The 25,260-nt window shown below is 45.6% G+C and overlaps 4 protein-coding genes across 4 annotated transcripts; 2 read left to right on the top strand and 2 right to left on the bottom strand.

Annotated features, from left to right (window-relative positions):
- Positions 1-34: 34 nt before the first annotated feature.
- P170DRAFT_359999 (nucleic acid/nucleotide deaminase domain-containing protein) lies at positions 35-1,540 on the top strand (the record flags this gene model as incomplete). Its single annotated transcript, XM_024844393.1, has 1 exon — positions 35-1,540. The coding sequence occupies one exon, from the start codon at positions 35-37 to the stop codon at positions 1,538-1,540; it is 1,506 nt and encodes a 501-aa protein (XP_024703529.1).
- A 1,698-nt stretch (positions 1,541-3,238) lies between these two features.
- P170DRAFT_427332 (uncharacterized protein) lies at positions 3,239-4,640 on the bottom strand (the record flags this gene model as incomplete). Its single annotated transcript, XM_024847768.1, has 6 exons — positions 3,239-3,314; positions 3,391-3,616; positions 3,787-3,864; positions 3,949-4,140; positions 4,294-4,363; positions 4,551-4,640. 6 exons carry the CDS (start codon positions 4,638-4,640, stop codon positions 3,239-3,241), a joined length of 732 nt encoding a protein of 243 aa, XP_024703528.1.
- Positions 4,641-11,741: 7,101 nt separating this feature from the next.
- On the top strand, positions 11,742-12,801 carry P170DRAFT_497479 (uncharacterized protein; the record flags this gene model as incomplete). Its single annotated transcript, XM_024854111.1, has 4 exons — positions 11,742-11,768; positions 11,889-12,065; positions 12,270-12,493; positions 12,553-12,801. The coding sequence occupies 4 exons, from the start codon at positions 11,742-11,744 to the stop codon at positions 12,737-12,739; spliced, it is 615 nt and encodes a 204-aa protein (XP_024703527.1). The 3' UTR covers positions 12,740-12,801.
- A 9,411-nt stretch (positions 12,802-22,212) lies between these two features.
- P170DRAFT_476858 (uncharacterized protein) lies at positions 22,213-22,776 on the bottom strand (the record flags this gene model as incomplete). Its single annotated transcript, XM_024853390.1, has 2 exons — positions 22,213-22,491; positions 22,558-22,776. The coding sequence occupies 2 exons, from the start codon at positions 22,774-22,776 to the stop codon at positions 22,213-22,215; spliced, it is 498 nt and encodes a 165-aa protein (XP_024703526.1).
- Positions 22,777-25,260: the final 2,484 nt, after the last annotated feature.

The following is a 25,260-nucleotide window of genomic DNA, read 5'->3' as shown; positions in this document are numbered from 1 at the left end:
TGTCGAAGAGGATTTGTTCGCGAATATAGTCGACATGTGTTCGTTGCGCATCCTATACAGGTTGGGTTTAAGGGCGAGTAGAAAGCAGACCAGGAAGTCGAAGAGACCACTTAGGGAGATCTTGCAGAACGTAGCAAGGTGTGCCAAACAAGTCGCGGCGAAGTCAGGCTCAAGCAAATCTCTTCGGGCCACTGCACTATTATTCCGAGATAAAGCCAGAGAAGTTACGGGTCTGATAGATTCGTGGCAGGGTCATCAGACTGTTGCTCGCTTGCGTGACTTGGTCAGGGGAATAAACCACTTGCACCAAGTGAACCAGCTCAGCGACCTGCTTAACGAGATACCGGCACCAGAACTACAGAACGAGGCGAAGGAAAGCTTCCTGAACGCCATCGGAAAAGTCTCCCGGTACGCCGAAGCTCCTAGGATACTTCGACGGATAGCAAAAAGGTTCCGCTCAGCACGATATATGACGGCAATCCCCGTCAAACTTCCTAAGGATGCGTTCTGTCTCCCATCGAACGGCGCATACGCTCCTGACATAGGGTCTTCCGTTGCTCGAATTGACCATCAATACTCTGACCGGAAGAGGTTGAACCGGGTTTTCCATCTTCTGGGCTACACCGAGGCGCAATCTGCATCCCTGTTCTCAGGACAGGTGCTCAGGACATTACGAGAAGCTAAGATTCATGCGGAAATCCAGCTAATAATTTACTGCGAACTGCAAAGACCGGCATTTCCCCCCCGTGTCATCTGCTCTAGCAAAGACGCCTGCTTCTTATGCAGCGCGTTTATTTCCCTGCACAAGCAAATGCATACGCCGAGAAGCCACGGGAGATTGTACCCCGGTTGGCGACTGCCGTCCGTACCTCAGTTAAAAGAATTAGAGGAACGCTTCAACAAGACACTTGAGAATTCTATCAAGGAGAGCCTCTCTGTGCTCTTCGCCAGGCAAAGGAAAACAACATACCCGCCTCCCAACGAAAGCACCCTTCTCACCATTCCCATCTCAGAGACAACCATATCTGGCTTGGTGCAACTTGACTCAGGGCAGCTGTCGTGTGAAAAGAGCGTTCAGCTACACTCCCAGACGACTAAGCCACATAAAGTGCCCGAATCTGGGAACCCAAGTCATGCAAGCATTCCCTGTGGCCCAGCTTGCGAAGGCAGCACAACATATCTAGGATTCTCGTCCATAGTCAAAGGCCAGGATCCAGACAGCAAGATAATAATCAAGCGAGAGCTGTCGCAAGGCATAGTGTTGCATGACAGTATCGATCCTGGCGGGAGCTCGGCATGTTATATCGCTGGGCCGATAAAACTTACGATAGAACACGCGACGGGGCTAGAAGGTATAAAATACAGTGTAGAATGGCTCACTGCGGAAGAGATAAAAGATTTGCAGAGTACAGCTCATCCGCCTTTGTCCGTGGATTTAGGATCCCTGGCAAGCGAACTGTCGATACGAAATCACAACAGTGTCTGCATATTGGTGAAAGGAACGGCGTTGAGGCTTGATTGGGAGTCAAAAAGTACATAATCCTTTGATCCGTACTTGAGACAGTCTCCTTGATTGAATGGTTTGGTACTTAAAACCGTCACTTGCTGTTATTTATCATCGGCAGACTCTTCAATCTGAACCGCCTCGATGGAACCATCGAGCCCCAGATAGAACTGTTCCCACGCCAGTTGGGTTTGTAGCGCAGATGTCATTGACTCGGGCTGGCTAACGACTTAGAATTCCCGTCTCGTTGAGCTTCCCGATGCTGTTCATCCCAAAACGCTTGTGAGCATGGTTTGTGAGCCCTTAACTGCTGATGAGAAGTACCACAGTGGGACACGTCTGATGGCATGCTCGGCTGATATTTCAGATTTGGCTCTTCTGCAGCAATATCACTATTTCAGACTAAGGCTAAATGCCCACGCTACTAACCATCCAGAACACGTGCAACTAGCGTCAACGTGATACAAACCCATTGCTGCAAGGAGCTTGACAATGATTATGCATTGAATTCTGTTCTGTTGCCCTAAAAAGGAAGTTACGAAACCACGCCTCTTTAACAGCCCGAATAGGAATAGTGTAGCACAATTCCTGCTGGCAGCCAATGAAAATCTCGCTCAATTCAACCACCGGCCATACCTCCAAAAGTGCGTCAAAATTCAAGAAATCTAGCTAAGCAAGAAGGCAGGATTCTATTAGAAATTTCTGCTATAGTGAATAAGCAAATTACCCAAATTGCTAAAGCTGTGCGTATCTGTAACATACCGCATTCAACTTTACGCTCTCTCTAGATGGTACACTTTCTGCAGTCAGGTCAGGCGTACGAGCACCACCGCGATGCAGCGATTGTCATAATCTAGGACACAGGCGATTACAATGTCCTAATCGAGTTCCTATATAGCCTTTGTATAGAAATGTAATTTTTCGATTGATAAAGGCTCTAATATTTAGCCCCTGGGCAGGAATTGAAGAGGAGGTGGCGGCTCGCTAGTGAAATACGTTAACTAACTAGTTAGGTAGTTAGTTTCAGGGATTTCAGAACACACTACCACCCTATTAGATTCCTCGATATTGTTCAAGTTTTGGGGTAGTCACGGGCCATCGTATTAATTCAGCCAATCGTCCAAATCTTCATAACCCTAGTGTCGTTGACCTCGCTTGATGCAGCCGCTGATTTTAACCATATAGCATATTTATACCATGGTTATACAGAGAAACATAAGCGTTTCTTGAAAGTTAGATAGCTTCTCCAGCTGAGTACGTTTGTTAGCAATGTCGGTCGCGGGGAGTGAAACTTTAACTTTGGGCTGCGATGCTGAGCTGGAACACGGGAAGGATTTGTATGTAGGCGCGTCGTATTTAGGACAGCTGGGATTGAATCTCATTCTAGAAAAGAAGGTTTGTTTTTCTAATATCATACCACGGTGAAGATCTGCGTTTCCTGGGTATGGTGTGGAACACAATGCGACTGGCCGTAAGGCAATGTAAACTAATCCTGGTACTGCTATACAGTCTGTGTTACCCTGTTAATTATATAGTGGGACACATGTCTTCATGGATACCGCATATTTAGAATTATGATCAGAAGTGACTACCACGTTAATTTTACAAAATCAAGAATGCAAGTGGCATCGCATCCTCTGTTGACTGAGCAGGAGTTACTCCTTGTCCAGAAAGAGACGGAAAGAATACTCGGCTACAACTTCAGAACCTCTTCACTTTTGATAGAAGCTCTCACTACACCTGGTTCAGAAGGAGAGGATTTTCAAGGGCATCGGTGGCTAGGAGATTTCGGCATTGATGTAATTCGTTCCTGTGTCACCCTTGATGTAAATTGATGATTTACATGGAATACAGAAGTGTTCCGCTCGTTAGGGTGTTCCACTCACCTGGGAATTACGTTACCTGTTGTCAGAATGTTGCCCTTGAGTCCTAATCGTACCATCAACCACCTTCCCAACGACTTCTTGCTGTCCACCGTGTGATTGTGTTTAATTTCAAGTTCAGCGGTACAGGAAGCTATATAGAGGATATCCTTCGTGATTTGGACGAAGTAAATGTAAAAGCGGATGGGTCGACGAATCTGGGACAGATATTGAAACTGCAACCTGGCGGCTGGTTAGAAACGAGTGTTTGTTAATTCCGCTATTCTGTTCAAGTTGCTCCTTGTTATCCTGGAGTTGGCGGACAATGGATCTCAATTTTGATCTTCCGTTTCAATCTAATCCGTGTTAATTCGAGTGAGCTACCTTTCATGATACACCAGCTCCCTGAGTAGTACGTACCGATTTCCATGTCATACTCATCGAGTGTGATGCCAGCATTCCGGAAGTGCCCTTGGGCACTTTGCTTCCGTGCACTAACTGTGTTAATTCACCATTTTACGAATGTCGAAGGCTCAAAAATCTCTTTCTTCATTGACTCTCTCTTGACTGATGGCAGCACACTTTCAATCGCATACATGACTTCCCGCACATTCAGGTAGCAGTGTGCAATAACCTCAGATCTGGGATTGATCCTCTTCACTTCCACAGGGCTAGCCATATTCTGCTGCGTCGTGGAAACCGCCCTTGTCTGCCAGGCGAGTTGCACAGTGGAATCTCGCGGAAGTGACGTGTGTTCCTGTTTACTAGTCTTGACTACGGTTGATGGGAACTTGTGATAATTACTAAGTACATAGACAAGTTTTCAGGCTTCTATTATTAGTCTCTCCCCGAAGCAGTGGGTGCTGTTCAGCTACCGCATGTAAGCGTCAGTGCTCAATTTAAGAGCGTGAAAATAGTCACACTTACCTAAAACAGCCTCTTCAGAACATTTCTCACTAAGACAAGCTGCGCGATCTATCATCCCGTCGCTCCAACACTACTGAGCCCCATTTTTCGTATCAGCTGACCTACAATTTCCCGAAGCTCAGTAAATCTCAGGCCAGCTGCGTTGATGTCGAACGGACTTATTTGGCGGCAGCGCTTAACGCCCACTAGAAACCGATTAGCCAAGGTAGCCTCAGTATCTCTCACGGGGACGACTTGCAGATTATAAGTCGACTCACCCCTCCGGTGATTATAATATGTTCCCGGGCGAGATCATCTACCAGACCAGTATCACAGAAATCTGATTTTCTTTCTATCTTAACGGTCATGGTAGTGGCGAAACTTCATGAGGGTTTTCGTTGCAGGAGCGTCATCCTAGGCTAAACCAAATCTACCCAGGCTGACAAATTTAAAGTGATATTGAGTGATTTGCGTGAGAATAGGGCGTATTCCAGTAGTCCGTACCGGTTAAAATGGACATGTTTCCCCAGAAGACAACCAGTATCGCCTTTATTGTCTAGTTTAAATTCCGGCCTGAACCGACATGATTGACAGGCTTTTAGTTGACTTTATGACATAACACAAGCAGAACTTTCAACAACGATCCCATGCTAAGCGTATTATTGCGTTTGATTATGGACGTGTTTGCTTAGTGCTTGTCCACATTCTTGCAGAATATTCCATTGCGTCTATTAAATTTTAACCCACAATCTTTCGCAGTCTTCTTTTGGTGAAGCCAGCTCTATGAAAAGATGGGCCCCCGTTAATCATTTTAAGAGGCTGGTAAGCCTGGGTTATTCTACAGACGGTGGCACGTAAAAGGTGGCGTATTATGACACGCAGTACTCCCGTTGCTAGCATAATAGCTCTGCCAGAACGTGGTGCATGAGGAGCTATTGTGTGACTTTTGTTCTTTGTTTGGATACCACGTGGAATATTTAATGGTCACAGAGATGTCTAGTTGTTCCTGTCCTTCCAGTGTGTGGTTGAGCCGGAAACTGTGGGCAATGAAGATGTTTGATATGTTTCGTGTAAAGCTGGCGTCATCAAAATTGGTCCAGGCGGGGCTGCCTTCACAATTTGGGCCGACCCAGGCAAGAAGTTGCAGTGGTGCGTACAGTCCCTAGAAACCATCAGCTTGCTATTTGCCACTGTACGGGAAGCGATAATACTCAAACACATACGCCAGCGGAGGATCGCACGGCCTGGTCAAATGACGCGGCTGCTGCTAAACCAGAACCAAGGCCAAAGACAATCAAAGCTCGAAAAGGAGCGAACATTCTTATCGCGGGTGCCACTGTCAGGGAGGGTTAAGCTTTGCTATGCGCGGCAGTCAAGTACTTATGTGGGATGTGGTTGGTATGATGCTTGGGCCCATGTCAGTCAGCGATATATTCTTTTGACATTCCAATCGTGAGGGCATAAATACTATGGCATTGTAGTTCCTGGCAATCAGCTATATCAATCTAATAGCATGCATTGCAGAACCCAGGGGGTCAATTATTACTATTATTTTTGCCCGGCGAACCGGAGCAAGCAGACTAGTGCGATGATACCTAAGTGGGCAGAAATCCTCTGCCCTGTGAGGCCACCTCTGTGAATAGACGAGAGCTGATGGTCCGTGTTAAAGATGGATTTAATGTTTTAGATTCTTGGTTTTGTTTTTGCGACAGCATATAAGCATTGGCCGTACGAAAGGTCGCTCAACAGCGAACGGTGGAACTAATTCATGTAATGGAGAATTTGTCGTTATGTTAGAGTCAAATACACCCTTTGCATGGTTTGCTTCTGGTTTGCCTGTTTAAAGCACCCTTAACCTGTCCGGGTGGCATTGCCATTCCTAAGATTAAATCGCCGAGGGTGTCCAGGAGGCTATGACTATGGCTATATCATCACTAATTAGTCAAAGTCAAGTTTTCCCACGCTAATATCGATCAAGGTGGCGGAGAACAAACCTTTTATTGAATTTGTAATTGGAAGTCGTGGCAAAAGATAATAATGTTCTGTTTCCATAAGGAACTACATGTTTCTAAGCATGTCTAGTTTAAAAAACTTAATTACACAAACATGCAAAGCCGGCATGTAGTGAATATTGCCGCAATTACTGGCATACAGTAACAAAGATACTGTTGGGCTCAAAAAATTCCTGATGTACAGTAAACATCATCCGATAAGGCGTGTTGTACAGTCGGTGGTGGTAATTCATGCGCTAACCCCTCGCTTTGGCGATATGCAGGATCCAACTATCTAGTCCTTATATATATCTCTGAGTACATGGACCATTACTTCCCAACGAATTTAGAGCCTCGTCACGGCCTGTGGTGGCCTACATGCCTGGTGTTATATTCTGTGGCCCGGTGGCGCGCGGCTTTGAACCTTCTGCGACGCCTCTGCAAAGTCCAGTGTTGAGCCTAAAACGCTACCGTCTTGCATATCATCCTGCTTACCTGGCTTATCTTGAGTTCCTCCTCCCAACGTGCTCGATATTTCATTAATCCTTGATCTTTATATTCAACCTAGCGCCTTTACGAAGTCCCCTCATTAATGTAAATGGACTATCTTTAGGCTTCCCCGAGAGCCAAATCACCAGCACGAAAAACCATGAGTGACGACGATCAAGCATGTGGCTTCATCTAGATTCCCGTCCTACATCGAGACAGAACTTTGACATTAGACAACAATTATTTACTAAACTGTCTTTCTTTATCCCCCAGGATCAGCCATTCTTACCTATCACGGACAATGCTCGACCCGGATTAGTCCTAACTCTACTATCCGAAAATTCTACTCTACAATTTTTGACGTGATATGAGACTTCAGGTTCGGTTTGGTCGCGAGCTTGCTATGCATCTAGCGCAGATACAAGCCGGGCGCAATCACCGAGCTTTCCTCCCGAGACGCAGGTTGGATGTCTGTGAAGTGGAAGACGGCAGGCTGTGCAGTAGACTTCTGATAGGCGAATCACAAGGACATGATTGCATTAAGCCGTAACTATTGACTCCCGCTTGCCTGAAATTCTGATACTGTGGAGCCCGAAGATAACCCAGTAGATCAGGAGGCCAATATAATAAAGATAACTTTTTTACTCCCAAATTTCAAGCGGAATCTCATACAGTATAATATTTACGTCGTAATTCTAATTCGAAACTCTATCTGTGTCGTAGCGTTATGCCCGTTTCTATATGCTTCTGTGACAATTTTACAAAACGATCCACGAGACCAGTGCGTCATTGCCAATTTATTAGCGTTGGGCAGAGCAAACGAGTTCCTATTATCTGTAGTCTCACGACAACGGTCAGGCTGATTGAGCTCCTCTGCCCCCCTAAGATAGCCGCCTAAGGAGTATATTTCCCGAAACTGCCAACGCCGTAAAGAGTCTAAGAGGACCGCTATCCTTGAGGAAGACTATTTTCTCGCGCACTTGCTGGGATATTCAATTATTACTAGATTCGCCAAAGGATTGGTTCTAGGAGTAGTTTCGTTGAAAGAATCCTGTCATGGCTGGAGAGAAAAACGCAAAGATTTCGGTCTGCGAGTGTCAGCATATCTCGCTTACCTAATAGCAGACTTGTAGTTCCTGTGAAAACCCTTTATTTCCGGAACTCATTCTAATATCCTAAGAACATACCTTTAATGTCCAGGAACTCCCTGATTACTAACCGGGGCGCCTTCGCTGAGTTGACACAATGTAGTATAGCGCTCCATTGTCTCTGCTCCGCTGACGGTGGAATGTAAAGAAGGAACACACCCCCGCAGACTCAGGTAGTTATATGTATAAACGGCGAAAGGCTCACTTCATACTTTTTCCACGGATTCAGCAGCTCGATGGTGCCTACAGCTCTATGATTTAACTCAACACACTTTGGCCAATTTGACACCGTAAGGATTGAATTTCGGCTAATAACGAAACATACTGAAAGAGACTGTTTATAGGTTACAAATGTCTGAACCCTTAATACCTTGCCAGTTCATCCTATCAAGTTCGACTGCAAAGCGGAAAGCAAACAGAGCTGCATCGCAGAGATGTCGGAACAACAGGAAGTTTAATGCAGAAAGAGAGCGAGCCTTGATGGAATCAGCTGGAAAGATTGAGAAGTTGAATCAAGAGCGGATCGAATTAGTTGACACGGTTGACTAATTGAAGCAAGAAATAAGTTGCTTGCACGCCAGGTGCCTTGACTACCGTTATTAGCGGGATTTCATATTATATCATGGAATAAAAGGTTAGGGGCCTCTTATTCCTCCCCCGGAGACTCCATGTCGAACTTTGGAAACTCTTGGTACTAATGGTCGTAGGGTGACAGAGAGTCACAGGCAAGGGTCGGATCCTTTGCGAGGTTCTTAGCAATCATCTTACAATATGACCATAGTTGGTTAGGGCCAATAGCTCAAGGATGAAGGAGAAGTTAGATGATGTATTATAATATACTTGATATTTGCTTTTCGCAATTAATATATGCAATTTCACATAATGTAGGCCAGTCATTGGCTGAACTTTGCAGCAAAGCTTAGATGGTCTGGAAGATAGAAATGTCCCTCCGCATGTTAGGCAGAGATATGTACTAGAAACACGGCCTTTCCTGGGCCTTGTGCCAAGAGGCAACATGCCCTGCCCAACCCGCTGTTCATTGTATAGTCGTCCTAGAAGTTATAAATGCTTCTAACAATCGCGTCGTTAGTCCGCCATGGGTTGAGAGTGCCTCGCTACTCGGAGGTTGATGCCGCTAAGGGATTCTCAGATTATCCTCTGGCTGGGAGAGCGAACCGTAGAAGGGGTGCTGGCATCGGGAGAAAGCTACCAATTTTATAAAGGAAATCAAGAGTATCTTCTGCTGCAGGTAGGAGGGGCCTCAGATTTATGTTCGTCTAATCACACTACAACATCAAGAGGCCCGTTGGCACTCACCCGTCATCTAAGGCGCTTGGTGATTCCTGAAGATGTGTTGATCGAGTAATGAAAATGATCGAAGGTAAACTTGAGGGCCGCGAAAGGCTAGTTAGAAGGGGTGAAAATGGGGAGCGCAGCAATGCGCAATACTGCTGATGTGGGATTTCTAGGCGGGAGAATGGCGTGTTGCCTAGTTAAAGCCTCCAGCCGGCAGGGTAAGAGCCAGGAGCCTGACGCATAAAATTGACCACTTTCCTTTATAGGATTCTGTCTACAAATGAGCATCCCGCCCTTGATTCTATATGATAACGATTACCGACGTCGCCTAAGTTATATAGCTGGGCGACAGTTAATGGTCAACTCTGACTCCGATTCTCATTCACACACTCCTGCTGCTACTCCTACTATACCGCTACCGAATCGACCTGGCTGCCAAAATTTACCCTTAAAGCATGAATTGGCCGAGGTGTTTCTGTCGTACACGATGGCTATCCTTACGGCTCCAGGTCGCTCTAGAAGAGAGCTGCTTACCCCGACCGGCACTCCCGAAGAACAGGGAGCAACTTGAGCCACAATCCTTAGCATACCAAACGGGGAGGGACGCGGACATGGAATATGAACGCCGATGGCGCTCACATGCTCCATCGCCCAACTAGCCTGCCAAACAAATTAAAACATGCTGCTTGGTATGTCTGATCTGATTTCAGATATCGCTAGTACTGCGGCTTAGTCGGAAATTACACTCGTGCGGCGGTACACATTCGCACGGTGGAGAGAAGGCCGTGGGCGGAAGATGGAAGGATATAAGTCTTTTTGTGAATGTGTTCTGTTTACTATATTGCTACCCCATTGTACCATACGTGATGAATTTACTCTCCCAATGAGGGGTTGGAAAAAGCCACGAACGCTCGGCTCTTTTGTATCTCGAACAAGGTTCTTTATCTGGCATAAAATCAAAATCCAGGGGCTGTATACAGTGTACTCAGAACTTTGTCTTACGTAGATCGGGTAAAAGCGGTTGTGAAACATGATCGCCCTTTCAGCCAGTGCATGCATAACAAGGAAATAGTAACAAATTTATCCGCGCCCAGTTTATCCCCACCTGCTACGTAAAGCTATTTACAGTATATCACAATAACAAAAAAGCTCTCTGCTTGGTTTGCCACCTCATTAGACTATCTAACTGGCCAGATAGCGCGGTATCCTGATAGAGGAATGCCGCTGTATGTCCATCCCAAACGCTTCGCAAGACTCTTCAAACTTGAACTGCGCCCATGAGATTGTAATAATGTAGCTTGGCTATGAACGTCGTGGAAAGAAGCACCAGAAATGTCAGGCTATGTTGCAGGTGTTCGATCGATCGCAATGGCCTTTCGGTGATCCTATGCCTAGGCCCCGGCACATCTGGCTTAATTCAAAGGTGGCCATTAAACAATGACGACGTATAGATGTGGCAGCCTGTTGTTTGATGAAGCGCTGATGTTCGGTGGAAGAAGTAAGAAGGGCTAATCGAGGCGAACCGGTCATGCAAGTGGACGTCGAATTAGATGTGGTGGGGTAACAGCGCTGTTGGAGTTTAGATGACCGCTGAGTGGCGCGTACAGCTCTTAGTCATAAGGCCGATGGATATTGTCCCCTGAGAAGACTGATTGTATGATGAGATCTGCTAGGTGGCGACGGATGCACGGTGGGAATTCTGTGCTGCTTTCCTTTCCTACCGACGCGCAATCTTTCGAGCCTCTCGTAAGGTATTCTTATAATGGCTGCATATCATCAGCTTGGCTGCGTTCTTGAAGCCTATCGCCCGGCTTTTCGGGTTTGATGCTTGATTCGCCAAGGACGGCTCTCTTTCCGCAAAGTCCCGCTTGATAGAATCGATCTGTCCCGGATATACACCATCAGGTGAGGAAGCGATATATCGTTCATAGTGTAAAGGTTCAATCGGGTTAAGAAATTGCTGCACAGAGGGCATGATGAAAAGCTCGAATATACAGCCACAGAAGCGATGGTTATTTAGAGCATGGCGTAGCGTACTGGAGTGCCATTTTATGTTTCACCAATTTGCATGGGAATCGGCCATTATAGGCGCCAAAGAAATCACCATGGGCTGGGCAAACGCAAGAAGGCACTTCTCTCTCGCAGGAACTCATTGTACCCCAAGATACTCAATCTATACCCCCGAGAGCAGTTGCAACATTCCACTGAGCCGATATATGGCTCCCAGGAACATGCTCGCTCCTTCGATCTATTTATCGGTTTCCGGAGAGCCGGTGACACATCCCGATTATTCGTCGCTGTTGCTTGCTCAGGTTATATAAGTTCACCATTCTTTCGTATCACAACATGAACAGGCTCGACATTGACCGCGTGCAAAAGCGACGACCGAGATCACCATTCACTCATAGCGTATGTTCGCACCTTTTCCCGTCTCACAATGAAGGTGGCCGGACGCTTTCATTAACATACTAACCTATGCCGCAGGACAGATCCCCCGCCTTACTCTCTTATCAACCCCTCGTGTGTCCCCTGGAGCGCAGTCACAATGGATGGAGTGTGGGATCCGATCCGGGTGTGTACGATCAGCAACCCAGAGAACACGACCACCTGCTATGGGAAGACTCGGACCGGGACGAGATGCAAAAACCGCATCTCAAGGGATTCTCGCTCCAAAGCTGCTTATCTCCTGTAGCTTTTGGTGCAGCGGCCTCCGGATGACAACCTCGTCCAGACACTGAGCAAGATTGCCTGGCTCCTACTATGCAAAAGATACCACCAAAGCCAGGAGGACGAACACGTGAAGCCGCTAGTTGAGCACTGGTGCGACAGTGCTCGCGACTCAGGCGTCGAGCTTCAATATCCGGTCGCTGTACGCACGAGAGTCCGGCAAATTCTCTCGTCACTAAACCCAAGGGATCTGACTTCGGGTCAGACTTCGGATCTGACTTCGACGCCATTGACTCCTATGGAGGTTGACCCTCCCTCGGCTGAGCCTTAGTCCATCTATATTGAGCAGCTGAGGCAAAGGCTAGGCCAATTTGAGGTGATGTCGTCTTCCTAACGGCGGATCAAGTTTGGGACCGTAAATGCCGACAACACTCGTATGCCAGTAATCCTCCGTTCACTGGAGCCGAAGGATGATAGCGGCAGGATAATATGCAATATCTGCTGGCAGGAGTCTGCAGACGAGATCGCTAATTTAAAATACGAGCACTGTGAGAATAGCGTGCACTTAGGATGTATGGGAGACTGGCTCGAAAAACGCTTAACTCAGATCAACTTTAACTACCCAATATGGTAGGTTCCTCTTCCTGTTGCCCTTTCGTGAAAATATTGCCTTGCTGACACATTCACAGCCGCGGGGTTTGCCGGTTTAATGCTTTTTATTCCGTCGCTGTGACGACAAAGGAACCAGAGGATGGAATTAACGGTGTTAATGACTCTGTCACTAGCCCAGGGGAGATCACTTCAGCGGAAGGGGCTCGGGCGCAAGGTCTCTGCCGGTCCGGTAGATCCAGGAGACGGCCTGACTACTATGGATAGACTAATAGCCTCAATTGCCGCGGGGAAGGATGAAATCTAAGCCATCTGATGATAAGGCTACAGGAAGGCTGTATTGATCTAGAGTGTGATCCACGGCCTAATTATCCTTTTGGACCACATAGGCCCAACGCGAGGCAAACACCTACGAGAGAAATAGCATCCAGTAATAAATATTTGACTTTTTGTATCCGATTCTATTCGTCTCTTATCTCCTTGGATCATTGAGCGGTCCAGGTTTCGGCTGCATAAACAGGGCATGCGCGTGGATTGCGTCAATGAGTCCACCTTGGCTGCTTGTGGGTATTTGGGCTCCCCGCCCCCGCCCTTACGAGATAGGTTTCACAGCCATCGACCTTCTCTGGCCCGGCCCGTAGATGATGGACAGAATCGGGCAGCACGGTGTGGAAGAGTCCTGTTACATTCGGCCTGCCTGGTGTATCCTAGTGCTACAGTCCCCATTGTGAATTTCCCGGTTGCTTTACTGGCCATGATGATCCCCTCTATGCCCGCGGAGTACCTAATTTCAGGTTCTCAAGAATAGGCTCAAGCTAGGGCTCGCAGTAATTTAGATGATCCTAGAAGAAGACTGGCCGTTCTGAGTCAAAGCTACATTACTAGTGACCGTCAAGTTCTTTTACGGCTGATAATGAAGGTCGGCTATTCTTTGCTGGCGATAAATTATAAAAGCGACCTTGCCCATTGGCCTGGAATGGCATTCTGCTTTCGAGCTCGGCATATTCCGTCAGGTATTACTTTGTATTCAAAGATCTACAATCTACCATGAGCCTGTGAGTACTCGATATCCTTTCGGCTCGTGTGAAATTTGCAACTGATATGATACTCTATGAGAAAAGAAGACTTCTAATGTCGTTATCAGTTTCACTTCAGCACCTAAATCACACAAGCGAAAAGCCGTCCCCAGGCGAACAGCTCAGGCAATTTGCTTTCTATGAGGGATTCTACGAAATATCCCGCCGTTTGATGGCCGTCCTATCAGCATCAGATGTGGGTGCGATGCTCGCAGCTCTTCATGTCAAGCCTTCGCTCTTATTACATCAGGCATTTCCTTCATCCGCTCAGAGATATAGACCGAACAATGCGAACTTTCGAGCCATGGAAGCGTGAGAGATGCCAGATTCTAATTCTGGGGCCTGACACCATGTTGCTAAATTAACGGATTCAGGACCCAGCAGGGTACTATGTAATGAGCAACCACTGGCAGAATATGCCCAGAAGGCTTCCAAACTGCGGCGTATATTCCGGGGGCGCAGCAAGGAAAGAATCAGGGAGCTTTCTGATTTTATGAAGATTATAAGCGAAGAACGAATATTTAAATAGTATCCCCCGGAGTTTGCCGATTTAGTCCCGGTCGCGAATGGCTAATTCAGCACTACTATACGTGGTGATCATGTTGATGTTAAGGTGTTCGATCAGTTTGAGTCGACTTTGATACCAACCTCTCCAGATGATAACGAGCCTGGTGTAATTCTCCGCTTCTCAGGCATGAGGTTTTACTTGCCGTGGAATATAAGCCCAGGTCGGAATTAGATGACAGACGGGCTTCCTCATATCTATGCTTCTAATCCGCCGCATATTGAAAGGGGAAGAGTTAGGCGCTCGGATCCATATGAGGGTAAGACAAAGTTATTTTTCTTTCCTCACAATCAAGAGATTGCAATAGATTGTGTCTATCCCTATCAAACGGGTGCACTTCTAATGTTCGCGTGAATGCTGCATTTCTTTAATGAAATTGCCGCTTGTGCTGTTATTTTTTTTTTTCTTTCTTTCTTTTTCTGGTGATGTAAGTGTGATCTGGGGAAGTGCACTGCTGGGGGTAGAGTTCCGATGCATCTGTACCGAACAACGATCAAAAAGTATGGCTGGACGGGTGGATCAAAAGAATGACTAAGAATCGAATATGCAAGAAATTAGGCGATGAAGGTCTTATTTATCCTTATCTTCTGTAAATACTACTATTTATACAACTTAGGAACCTCAAAGCCCATGGCCAAACTTCGGTGATTTATCGGCCAAGCAACCGTGCTGTCAGGGAGTGATCCGCAGTGGACAGACATTGTTGGGAGCCTTTTTTTTGCGTTTATTTGGGCAGGTTACTGCAATATTCATGGATTGTGCCCTCGGAGGAAGTGCCAGCTATTCCTTAAAGTCAAGCTATTCTATTTAGCCATCAATGTGCCGATTTTCTTGTTTTCACTGTGCAACACCAAGCCCACATACGTAAAGAGGTTGGCTCACTGGCAGGACAAAAAGGACAGTTTCAACATAGGAAGGTTAGTCGCCGCATGTAAATGGACAGAATTGGGCGTACGTTTGCTGGCGGAAACACTGAGCCCCATGATTTAGGTATTTCGCTCTGGGCCACTGTGATATACTTCACGCACATGGGCTTCTTGCACTTCTTTGAGTTTAATAAACTTAAATATTATAGCCAGCGAGAAGGACGTCACTAGTATAAAACCGATTATAATAATAGTAATCAAGGCCATGATAGACCAATCGCCATCGCGCGCGGTATAGATATTAATAAGAGTGGTGGCAAGCCCGGCAGCTGCGTTTATGATAATGGGCCTGGGCTCGGGTCAGTCTTGTCACTTCACGCAATGCGGGAAAGGGAAGAGCCGCTTATATGAAGATCTGATTAGCGAGCCAGATATAATTATGACGCTACTCCCAGTAGAGCCATCCTAGTACTACTATAGACGCAATAAACAGAATACAGGCAATTGCCAAAAGTGGGGGGTTTTAGATGGTATTAAGAACTGCCTATCTGACTTAGTCCTTCGCCAGAGCGTCCTGGACCTGACCAGATTTCTATAGAGCCGTGAAAGTCCCAGGGGCTATAAGATACCTGGCGAGCAAGGTCTAATGTGCTATACTGGCTATAGCGTTATATGTCTAAGGTATGTAATCTACCTCTAAAAGCATTTCTATATACTGAGTTTAACCGGCAAAGGGAACTGGATGCTGAGTTCCGGGCGACATATGTCTTGAGCTAGGATAACAGTCTAGGATCTGATAAAATGTTGGCTAGTGCGTGAGTCAAATTGATAAGTGTAATGGCACACTATAGATAGGGGAGGTTACCGACACTGATGGCTCTATGGTAAGGAGTTGTTGGTGATTGTATTAGTGTCCACTATTTGAACCCAGCAAAATGAGAGGGGGAGTAATATGTTGCCTCCTACACTCGGGTACCTGTCATACGAGCATGGACGACATGCGTAACAGCCTTCTTAGTGCCAGAGCCGACAGACGATTCAATCAGTTGGTCTGGGACAAATGACAGCCAGCCATCCGGCCTCAATATTCTACTGAAATGGCAAAACTGGGGGGAGCCTACGCGATTCCTTTCTTTCCCTGATTGCATGGTAAAGATTTCGATTTAATTCGCATGTATCTAAATCTTCGAGATGCCTAGACACAAGACAGCCATTACTGTCGGGCTGGTAACCGCCCCCACATAACCACAATACTATGAATTTATATAGCCCGGACTCTCATGCACTTGTTTCTACCCTGTGATAATTCTATAGTATGTGTAGATGGTATCTTCACAGAATCATGTGAAGCAGGAACAAATCTGCAAGCGGTATAATAATCTTTTCTGTCACCACAATAATTTCTGGCAGTTGTACGCAATCCGCAGCTGGACCATACTGGAGATGCCAAATAGCCAAATCTACATTTATCAATCGCATCCTTACATTCCTGCCCCAACTAACTATGACATTATAAGTTTCCGACTGCCTGATAAGAGATTCTATATTGATGGATCTAGCGGGAACAAACCTAACCGGCTGTGTATAAAACACCCGCGGATTATAGGCCTTTATGTGCGGCTAATATTATATTACCGCCAGTGCCGTCTCTGAAGGTCCTTGGACGCTAAAGTCACTTATAAGATTAGCTATTAAAATAATAGGGTAGAGTCCTGCCGGTTAAGTCGCGGCGCAAATCTTGATTTCCCTAGGCCTAAAACCCATCTTCCTATTAAGATATCTTATGGCCTGCTTTAACTGGAGCGGTTGAGAACAGAAAAATATAGGTAAATACAGGCTCTTGCAAATAAATACCACTATAATAAACATGTGCTTCCACCAGCAGTTTACAATTTATTTGTTAATAGGGTAGTTACCTATGGTAGTTGGTATATGTATTTTACAGAGGGGGAGTATGATTAATCTTCATTGTCCAGCCATTAATACTTATGTTAGGGTAAAACTCTCACTGCGCTGTGGAGGGGACTATTGTAGTTTAGAATTTTGGCGAATTTAGCGGTTAAACAATAGAGCACATAGTGACTGAAAAGTCCGACACGACGCCTTGCAGGCAATAAAGGGCGGAAAGAAATCACGGTCTACCATGATTAGGGAGCATTCATGCTAGCGAGACAGGTCTTAAGGATCCTTTCATGGGGGAATACCCGGTACCAGGGATGACCAAAATTATATTGGAACTACTGCACGCACTTTTAACTAGGGATGCGGAAGCTGAGAACCACGACTGGGCAGCAGAAATGAATCCATCATTGGGCCCGAAGGGCTGAGTGCTGCTCGACAGCAGATCCAAAGGATCTAACAAAACATTCATGACCAATCCGAAGCCCCAACTAAGATAGCCAAGGGTGCCGATTTAGTACGAGCTCTTATAGAAAGATATTCTAATTTATGTTCGGATAAGGATGACCTCAACCCTTATTCCAGTAATACTACCTCTACTGTTGGGCATTCAACAGTCAACCATTACCGTGATTATGCGCACTTCGCGAGAGGCCCGGTTAAATGTGCGAGGAAGTCAGACAAGGATTTATGTATTCTTAGTCTATAAAAAGATAGTCTTTGGAAAAACCCGCTTTTTTATGCCTTTTGCAGTAAGTAATCCCGATATTAGAATACTGTTCTTATAGCTAAGCTTTTGGCCATGTAGACCTAAGATTAATATTTTTATTACTCTTATAGCTGCCCGTACTATAGCCGGCTGAGGGCTTTAAATTAAGCAACGTTCTCCCCTTAATACTATATTAGAGTTTATTAGACTGACTTTTATGTATAATAATAAAAGCTTCACCGCAAACCCCACTAGAATTATCGGCTAGCCTACATCCTCCACTCGTCCTGGATCATGTCTGAATAATACTGCCAAGCTTATCCCCAGCATAGCTTAAGTGCGCACAGCTATGGATTAACAAAGCTCAGACCTTTCAGGATCCCTCCTTTACATTAGCCACGCTGGTCAAACAAATATAGGGCCTTATATACGAAGAGGTGACCTTTGTATAACTCCGGATCTACGGGCCTTTCACCGTGGACTAATTACAACGTGTGGTGCCTGGTCTCCGTCCGACACAGATGGTACTGGCCCAGTAGGCGGTAGAGCATAATCAGCTCATAATAAAGTGTCTAAAACCGGCTACCTCCGGATTATATCGCACGCTTTATTATATTTTTACGCCGGATATACTGCCAGGGCTCTTAGATGTATCGAGTCCATAGCATAGGAGTCTTAGTCACCGACTCCGTCTATTATAGGATGTCTGGGACCCGGCCGGACAATACTCTTATATTACAGCCAACCGGCTTTAGAGTACGGCGATACGAATAGAACAACAATAGTGGTGGTTGCTTTGGCCTGGGCTATCACATAAAAGATCTGTCACATTTAACCAGCTTATCAGTGTCTTTCCCCATCTCGAGTCGGATGCTGTAGATAAGGTTAAACGGTTTATAGGGCGGCGGGTGTGACGGGTAAGAACGGTATCCGCTATAATAGAGAACATAATATTATATCTACAGCGAAGAAAACGAATCTCAGATACGGACATACGTTACGCACGCAGGCATTTTAGGCCTAGAATAAGAAAGCATGAGGAATCTAGAGCCTTATTTAATAGAAAGCATATATAGATTAGCTATTCCCAGCCTTGTTCATTCTGCTATACAGTATGCAGCGCCTTTTCTGTAGCATGCAAGTTGGATGGATACTCCTTGATAATCCGTAATCATAGAGGATTTACCATACCCGGGATGGAGGCATTCCTATACTTGGTATATTCTATTACTCCTTCTATTCATATTCCCCACGGGATCGTGCCCCTAAGCTTGCCGTAGTGGTTATATAGTTCCTAAGCAGCTTCCTAAACGCGAGAGTGGACGGCCAGCTTCACTTTAGACTCGAAATATAGGAGTAGCGACAACCCCTGGGATACGTTAATTACCACAGTAGTTAGATACTAAAAAATATGCGGACAGTGCTCCTAGAATTAGCTCCCTTACTTCTACTATTCCTATTACTGTTGCTTATCTTTCAGATCTTTGGAATAGACTATTTCCGAGCATGTTTAGCGGCTTGGAGTTGAATTCGCGTAATGTCCAGCGCAATCGTCGACCCACAAGCCAAAGTAATATAGTGATCGAGTGGGTTATTATTACAGGGCAGCGTGCTACTGTGGATAATAAGCGTAAGGTATAACTAGCAGATACCCAGTGAACCAAATAAAACAGTCCTCATAAACATGCTTTAGTAATAGCAATACTACTTGTGATTTTGGTTACAACTATACAACAGCAAGGGGCCACTATCGGGCAATTCCTCTCCAAACCAATGCTTTACGTCATGGGCTTGTCTGGTTAGGTCTTTTTATCTGTTTGGTCACCATTTGCTGGCAATATAAGCATTTCCCGAGTATCTTATAAGCCCACAAACTAGGAAGTATATTAGGGCAAGCAACTTCAGGACTGTCTGTTAATACCGGCCGCGGGTCCCTGTAGAGCAACTGATATAATAAGCAAATCCAAAAATAATTATAGCATGTGTTATTCCTATTGCGAAGCCATTCCTATTCCTGTACAGCATATCAAATAAATACCCACACAAAATGCCCGGTCATAACAATCGGTATCCCATGTGTGTCCTATGTTAAAAGAGCGTGCAAAAGGCGCAACACGCCCCTGGGTCATAGTCTCTGATGTTAGATAGGGTCCCTAACTTATCGCCGAATCCACCAGTGGGAAGCTCTGGTAGAAAAGGGAGTGTTAAGAAGTTCCTCGGGGTAGTGTTCGAGTACTATAATTCCTCGATCTGCAAACAGGAAGACCTAATCCTGCTTTATACACCCAATATACTGGTGAAAAGAATACATATGCCTATGGAAGCCTAGTGCTATGAAAGCCTAGTGCTATCAAGTGTGAGGTCTCAACAAAATATATAACTGCCTGGTGGTTATCTCAGCATGTTTTGGGTGTTACTTTAGTAGTTATGGACTACGGTGCAGGAATAAGGTGAGAGCGAGCACCTTTGTCTAATTTTATGAAACCAAGTGTGAGCTTACTAATTACGGACATACAAGAGAGTCCTATATAATGTCCTTTTATGCTCTTCCGCCTGAGATTATATCGCATATTGCGGACCAACTGGTGTTGATAAAGGACCTGTACAGCCTCTTGAGAGGTAACAAAAACCTCTTTAACATCCTTATTAACGATCTGTATCGAAGAGATATCACATCTGACGGAGGGTCAGCTGTTATATAATACGTAGTCTGGGGGTGCGACCATAGGATAAGCAGAATGCTGGATGTAGGCGCTGACATCAACATTTAATTGCCTAATAAGGTTCAGTCGATAGCACTCATAGAAGCTGTATTGCATAAGTATACCTATGTTGTGCGCTTTCTCCTGGGGAATAGAGCGCTGCCAGATGCTGCTAACCTGCGTGCCCGAAGGCTATTATCTGTGGCGACTAGTAGCTGTACCAACATAGTGATCACCAAAGCTCTCCTGGATTCCGGTGCTAGGCTGAATACTTTAGCATTTAAGAAGCATTTTCCGCTCACGGAGGCAATCCGGACTAACCAGGAATCTAAAATGGTATTACTTTTGGAGCATGGGGCTAATTCTAATATTTTAAAGGATAGGAACACGCTCTTACATGTTACTGCTTCGAATAATACAGCTCCGGCGATAATTTGGATGTTGATAAAGGCTAGTATGCTAGTAGATTCTCCGAATAACTTCGGAATAATAGTACTCCAGGTAGCAACTGCTAATTCGTGCGTACGCGCGGTGCGCGTATTACTACGTTATGGCGCTGATTTAAATTTTAGAGGAACGTACCGGGATAAAGAAAGACCGACTGCTCTTTTCTATGCTATAATAAAGCCGCGAAGCCGCAGGAAGGATAACACAGCCATTATCTAGGCCCTAATCAGCTATAAAGCCTATGTTAATACTGTAAATTCTGAGCAGAAGTCCCCTCTATTATTCGTAATCTTGAAGGGGGTCATTAAACAAGCGCAGACACTCCTCGAGAGCAGTTCCAATCTAATAGCGAGAAACACCGAGGGTAAAACAGTATTTCACCTAGCCGCGTTGTTATTAAGCTGTAGTCTGGATATGTTGATCTGGCTCGTTAGCAAAGGGGTCGATGTGAATAGAATTAAAAGAATAATAAAGGAAACACTGATTTTCAGTGCCATCCGAAGAAGGGGGCAGTTAGAGATCAAGCGGCAAAATAGAGAAAAATATGTCCAGGCCCTTCTATCCCTAGGGGCCTATATCAACTTTCAGAATTTAGAAGAGTTAACACCTATTTCTCTTGCCGTGCGAAGGGGATATGTCGGATTAACCACTATACTATTTGAGTATGGGGCTCTGGTAAACCTGAGAGACAGCCAGGGGCGGCCATCTCTGCATTATATTAGGCAGGACTGTTTTAGATATTAGGGGCAAGAGCTATATTCCTTACTTATAGCGAACGGGGCGGACGTCAATTTTCGAGACCATTCGGGTTATACAGTATTGCACAGACTAATTAAAAGAGGATCTTGGGAGGCAGTCACCGAGTTATTAAAAGCCGGAGCTGATAGATACGCTATAACATATGATAAAAGGTTCCTGCATAATATAGTCCCCCCGAGCCCATGGGCAGAGATAAAGCAGTTATTCATTCAGTATTATGCTCAGTAAGCATAATTCGCTCGCCTCGCATAGCACAAGTGCAGCCTTTGTCTAAAAAGCCACAAACCGCCTATATTTGTGTTGCTCTTTTTAAAGCCTGATAAGCTTGATATGCCTAGTGTTGGGCAGATAATTAGTCAATTCAATTATTGCAAAGTGCCGTCTACCTAATACTTGCAGCTCCTGGGGAAATACAAAAACTCTTAATATTATATTAAATCAAGCTTCACCCACACGATATAATAACAAGTATAGTTTTTTATTAATAATCATATAAAAGGGCTTCTACGCACTAAAGGATAGAGGCAATTTTTGTTGCGTTATATGTGAACGGTATTAATTAGTTGAGGTTGAATCGTTTTAGTGTTCACTATCTATCCATTCCATGCACATTCGTCGAGTCTGCCTAGAAGCTAGCCACCCAAAGATAAAATCCACCATTTTTCTTTTTTGCAACAGGTAAATTGTAAATCCTATTAGATACCTAATAATTTAGCGTTAGTTGGCTTCCTGAACCTGCGCGTCATCCATAGTATCTGAGTAAATCTTATTGTACAAAGCGGTTGCGGTGGCTACCGGTATGCCGCCTCGAGTGACTGTGGCCTCGAGCCAGATCAGTCTATCCCAGGTAATCTTTCGCGAGACAGCTATCAGGAGATCACCAGGGCCAAACTTCCCATAATAGCACATGCTGAAATTTCGGATCCTAGAACGATCTCCACATTTATCGAATACCTGATGACAGAGTAAGTTGACTAGCAACCAGTGACCATTGGCCTGTTAGTCGTGAGGGACAACTGCGACAGCTTGGGTACTGAATTCAGTAGTTGGTTGAAAGCTCACAGAACCCTGGAACTGGCCTTCCAGAGTGTCGAGTCTGCATTCTTGGATAGCTTCGCCGAGACCCTCTAGGTCTGGCAATGGGGACGGCGCACAGCACGGGCACTCTGGTGTCGAGGCTGAGGAATCGGACGGTGCGTCAGCATATTCAGGTAAGACGCTGGGAGGAAGTGCTCGCGGCAGGGTCGGTGTCTCCGGACGATGGACAACAGGCCGAGACATGTTCGATCGAGCTATCCGGGCCAGGCAATTGGGGTAAAGCTTGCGAATGAATGAGCCTTTATCTGCTTTGAAGGGAGGGAAAGAAGTGAACTGTTTGGATACGAGGAGCCGAGGTTGGGCGGCGAATGGTTGACGTTGAGCTTTATATACCAGAACTGTCCCCAGCTGCGGTGCTCATGAGCACTTACCAGATGATTAAATGCCTCCTTGTTGTAAGAATTGTTGTTGGGGTTTTCTAAGTACTCCTAATTGCTCTAAGATCTGCCTTGCCTATTTCCGGTGATTGGACACCTTCCTTTACCTACTCCGCGGGCTTTCCACCACGGGAATAATGTTCCCCTTCAAAATTATAGAGAGGCCCAGTTGAAAAGTAGGATAATCGCCGAGAGAGATCCCTTGTAATTAGCGCGGTCAGATGCCCGGGTATGTCTTAGGCTTTTGATCCGAAGCGAGTGCGTCGATAATAGAATATGTCAGAGTGCTGGTTAAGTAGCAGTCAGCCAGCTTACTTGAGTTACATTTTTGTAGGGACACGAAACAAATGGCCTCAGCGGTATATTCCAACCGTTAACCGGTCAACTCGTCCTATTGTTACCTGTGCAAGGATGCGTTCCTGACATTAGTGTCGTGTGGTTTTGCTATCCGTGCTATAAAGAGCTCGGGTGGCTGTGTCGCAGATGGTGAATCTAGCTAGGATGGCCTGACGAAACTAATCACCGCCTTGGAGACTTGAAATTCGGTGGGCGAGATACGGGCTTAAACGACAATTTTCTCTGTCGTTCGTTTTTCCTCTGCGCCTGATTATAGATTTCATCCCTATCTCTCTTATCGGGGAGGTAAGAAGGCCAGTTGCTCGGTGGTGCTTGCCGCCAGAGCTGCAAGAAAGCCCGGCGAGAGCAGATTATAGAAAATCCGGTCAGCAGGTATGTTAACAATCGAGTTGTCCTGTCATTGATAATATGGCCATGATATGGAAGAACGAAGACGCCGCGATTTCTGTTTGACTAGGATTGGGAATGGGAGGAATACCCAGGCAGTTTTAATGATTTCGGGTGGGTCCGCAAGGTCGGGCACTCCGCCGCAGGCCATCTACACCGGTTCTATTTCAGTATTTTTATGGCCGGAGACATTCATCGTGCAAACAGGAACACGATATCCAGTAATTAAAGGAAGCCGAAGGATATGAAAATATTGCATAGATAGTAAGTCATTGCAGATACCCGAGTATATCACGCCTGAACACCATTAGCCACCACAACCTTGAGCAATTTGCTGGGGCAAGATGGAGTGGGACTAGGGGATTGTCAGAAATGCCCGTCGTTTGCCCGGGTATCTTTAACTGTATCTGTCTTCTCACCAGCATGCATGGTTATTTGCGCGGGATAGAACCCCTATTTGCACATAGTTGTAGACTTTTGCTAAGTACGTGACCCGGTGCCTATCGGAGTAAAATAATGCCCGGCAATCAATGAAAGGGGAGGGTACTGCACGCGAGTTGCACACGGAGCAACTGCCCAGTGCCTACCACCAGAACCACTTTTTTCACTTGCAGACCGGCTTCTGATGCTGCCCACCTTCGCGTCTATATACCCGGACTTTTTCTGGTAGAACGCCTGACGAAAACTGTATTTCCTTATCTTTTGATTCGAGCGGTGAATTTACCGAGCTGATGCGGTAATTTCAAGTTGGCAATCTTTAGGCAGACGGGGGATGCAGCTGGGCCTATCTTATGAAACGGGTGCTTAAAACCTACGTCGCACGTCCAGATCCCTTGTCTTGGTTCCGAGGCCCCCTGTAGTCTCAGCTTTTAAGCACGGGGCTTTTAAGCATAATAGCAGAGAAAGCCATTTTGTTCTTTGTATGGTGTAGTTATATTATTAGGCCGTGACATGCGAAGAAACTAGGCAAAGAAATTTGCCCCGATTAATTTTGTCTAAAACAAGAACGAATACGGTCAAATTAAATGTAAACTTGTTAGTGGGTATCTGGATTTTCTCCCTGGGTTCCAAGCTAGCAGTGGCTATTAGGACCCGTCCCTGATCATAGTTACTTCTAACTAATTTAATTGCATTCAAAATATTTTTTGGAAGACGATAGTTCAAATGTCACCTGGTATAGTCCGCTCACGATAGTATACATTGAGATCTTAAATGCCTCTTTGGGTTCGGAGGGTAGCGATAACCTGATGGTAGAGCAAGTCGACCGGCAGGTAATGTCCCGCGGCTGGCTAGGTTTGAGGAATAACTCGGACCGGGGATCTGATGGTGGACTGTACTGCTAGTGTGTTCTAGAAATTGTTCCTCTAGTAAAGTTTGTTGAATGATTTAATTGGGAGTCAGGTAATAGATAATGGTATTTAGTTTGCACAACAAACTACATGTTTGTAGTTATGTCTAGTATATAGGATTTAGTGATAATATAGCAAAGCCGGCATGTAGCGGACACTGCCGCAATTACTGGTATTTTAAAGATACTGTTGGGCCT

Source organism: Aspergillus steynii, assembly GCF_002849105.1.
Source record: "Aspergillus steynii IBT 23096 chromosome Unknown P170scaffold_5, whole genome shotgun sequence".
Classification (NCBI taxonomy): Eukaryota; Fungi; Ascomycota; class Eurotiomycetes; order Eurotiales; family Aspergillaceae; genus Aspergillus; species Aspergillus steynii.
This window is presented reverse-complemented; position numbering and strand designations above follow the sequence as displayed.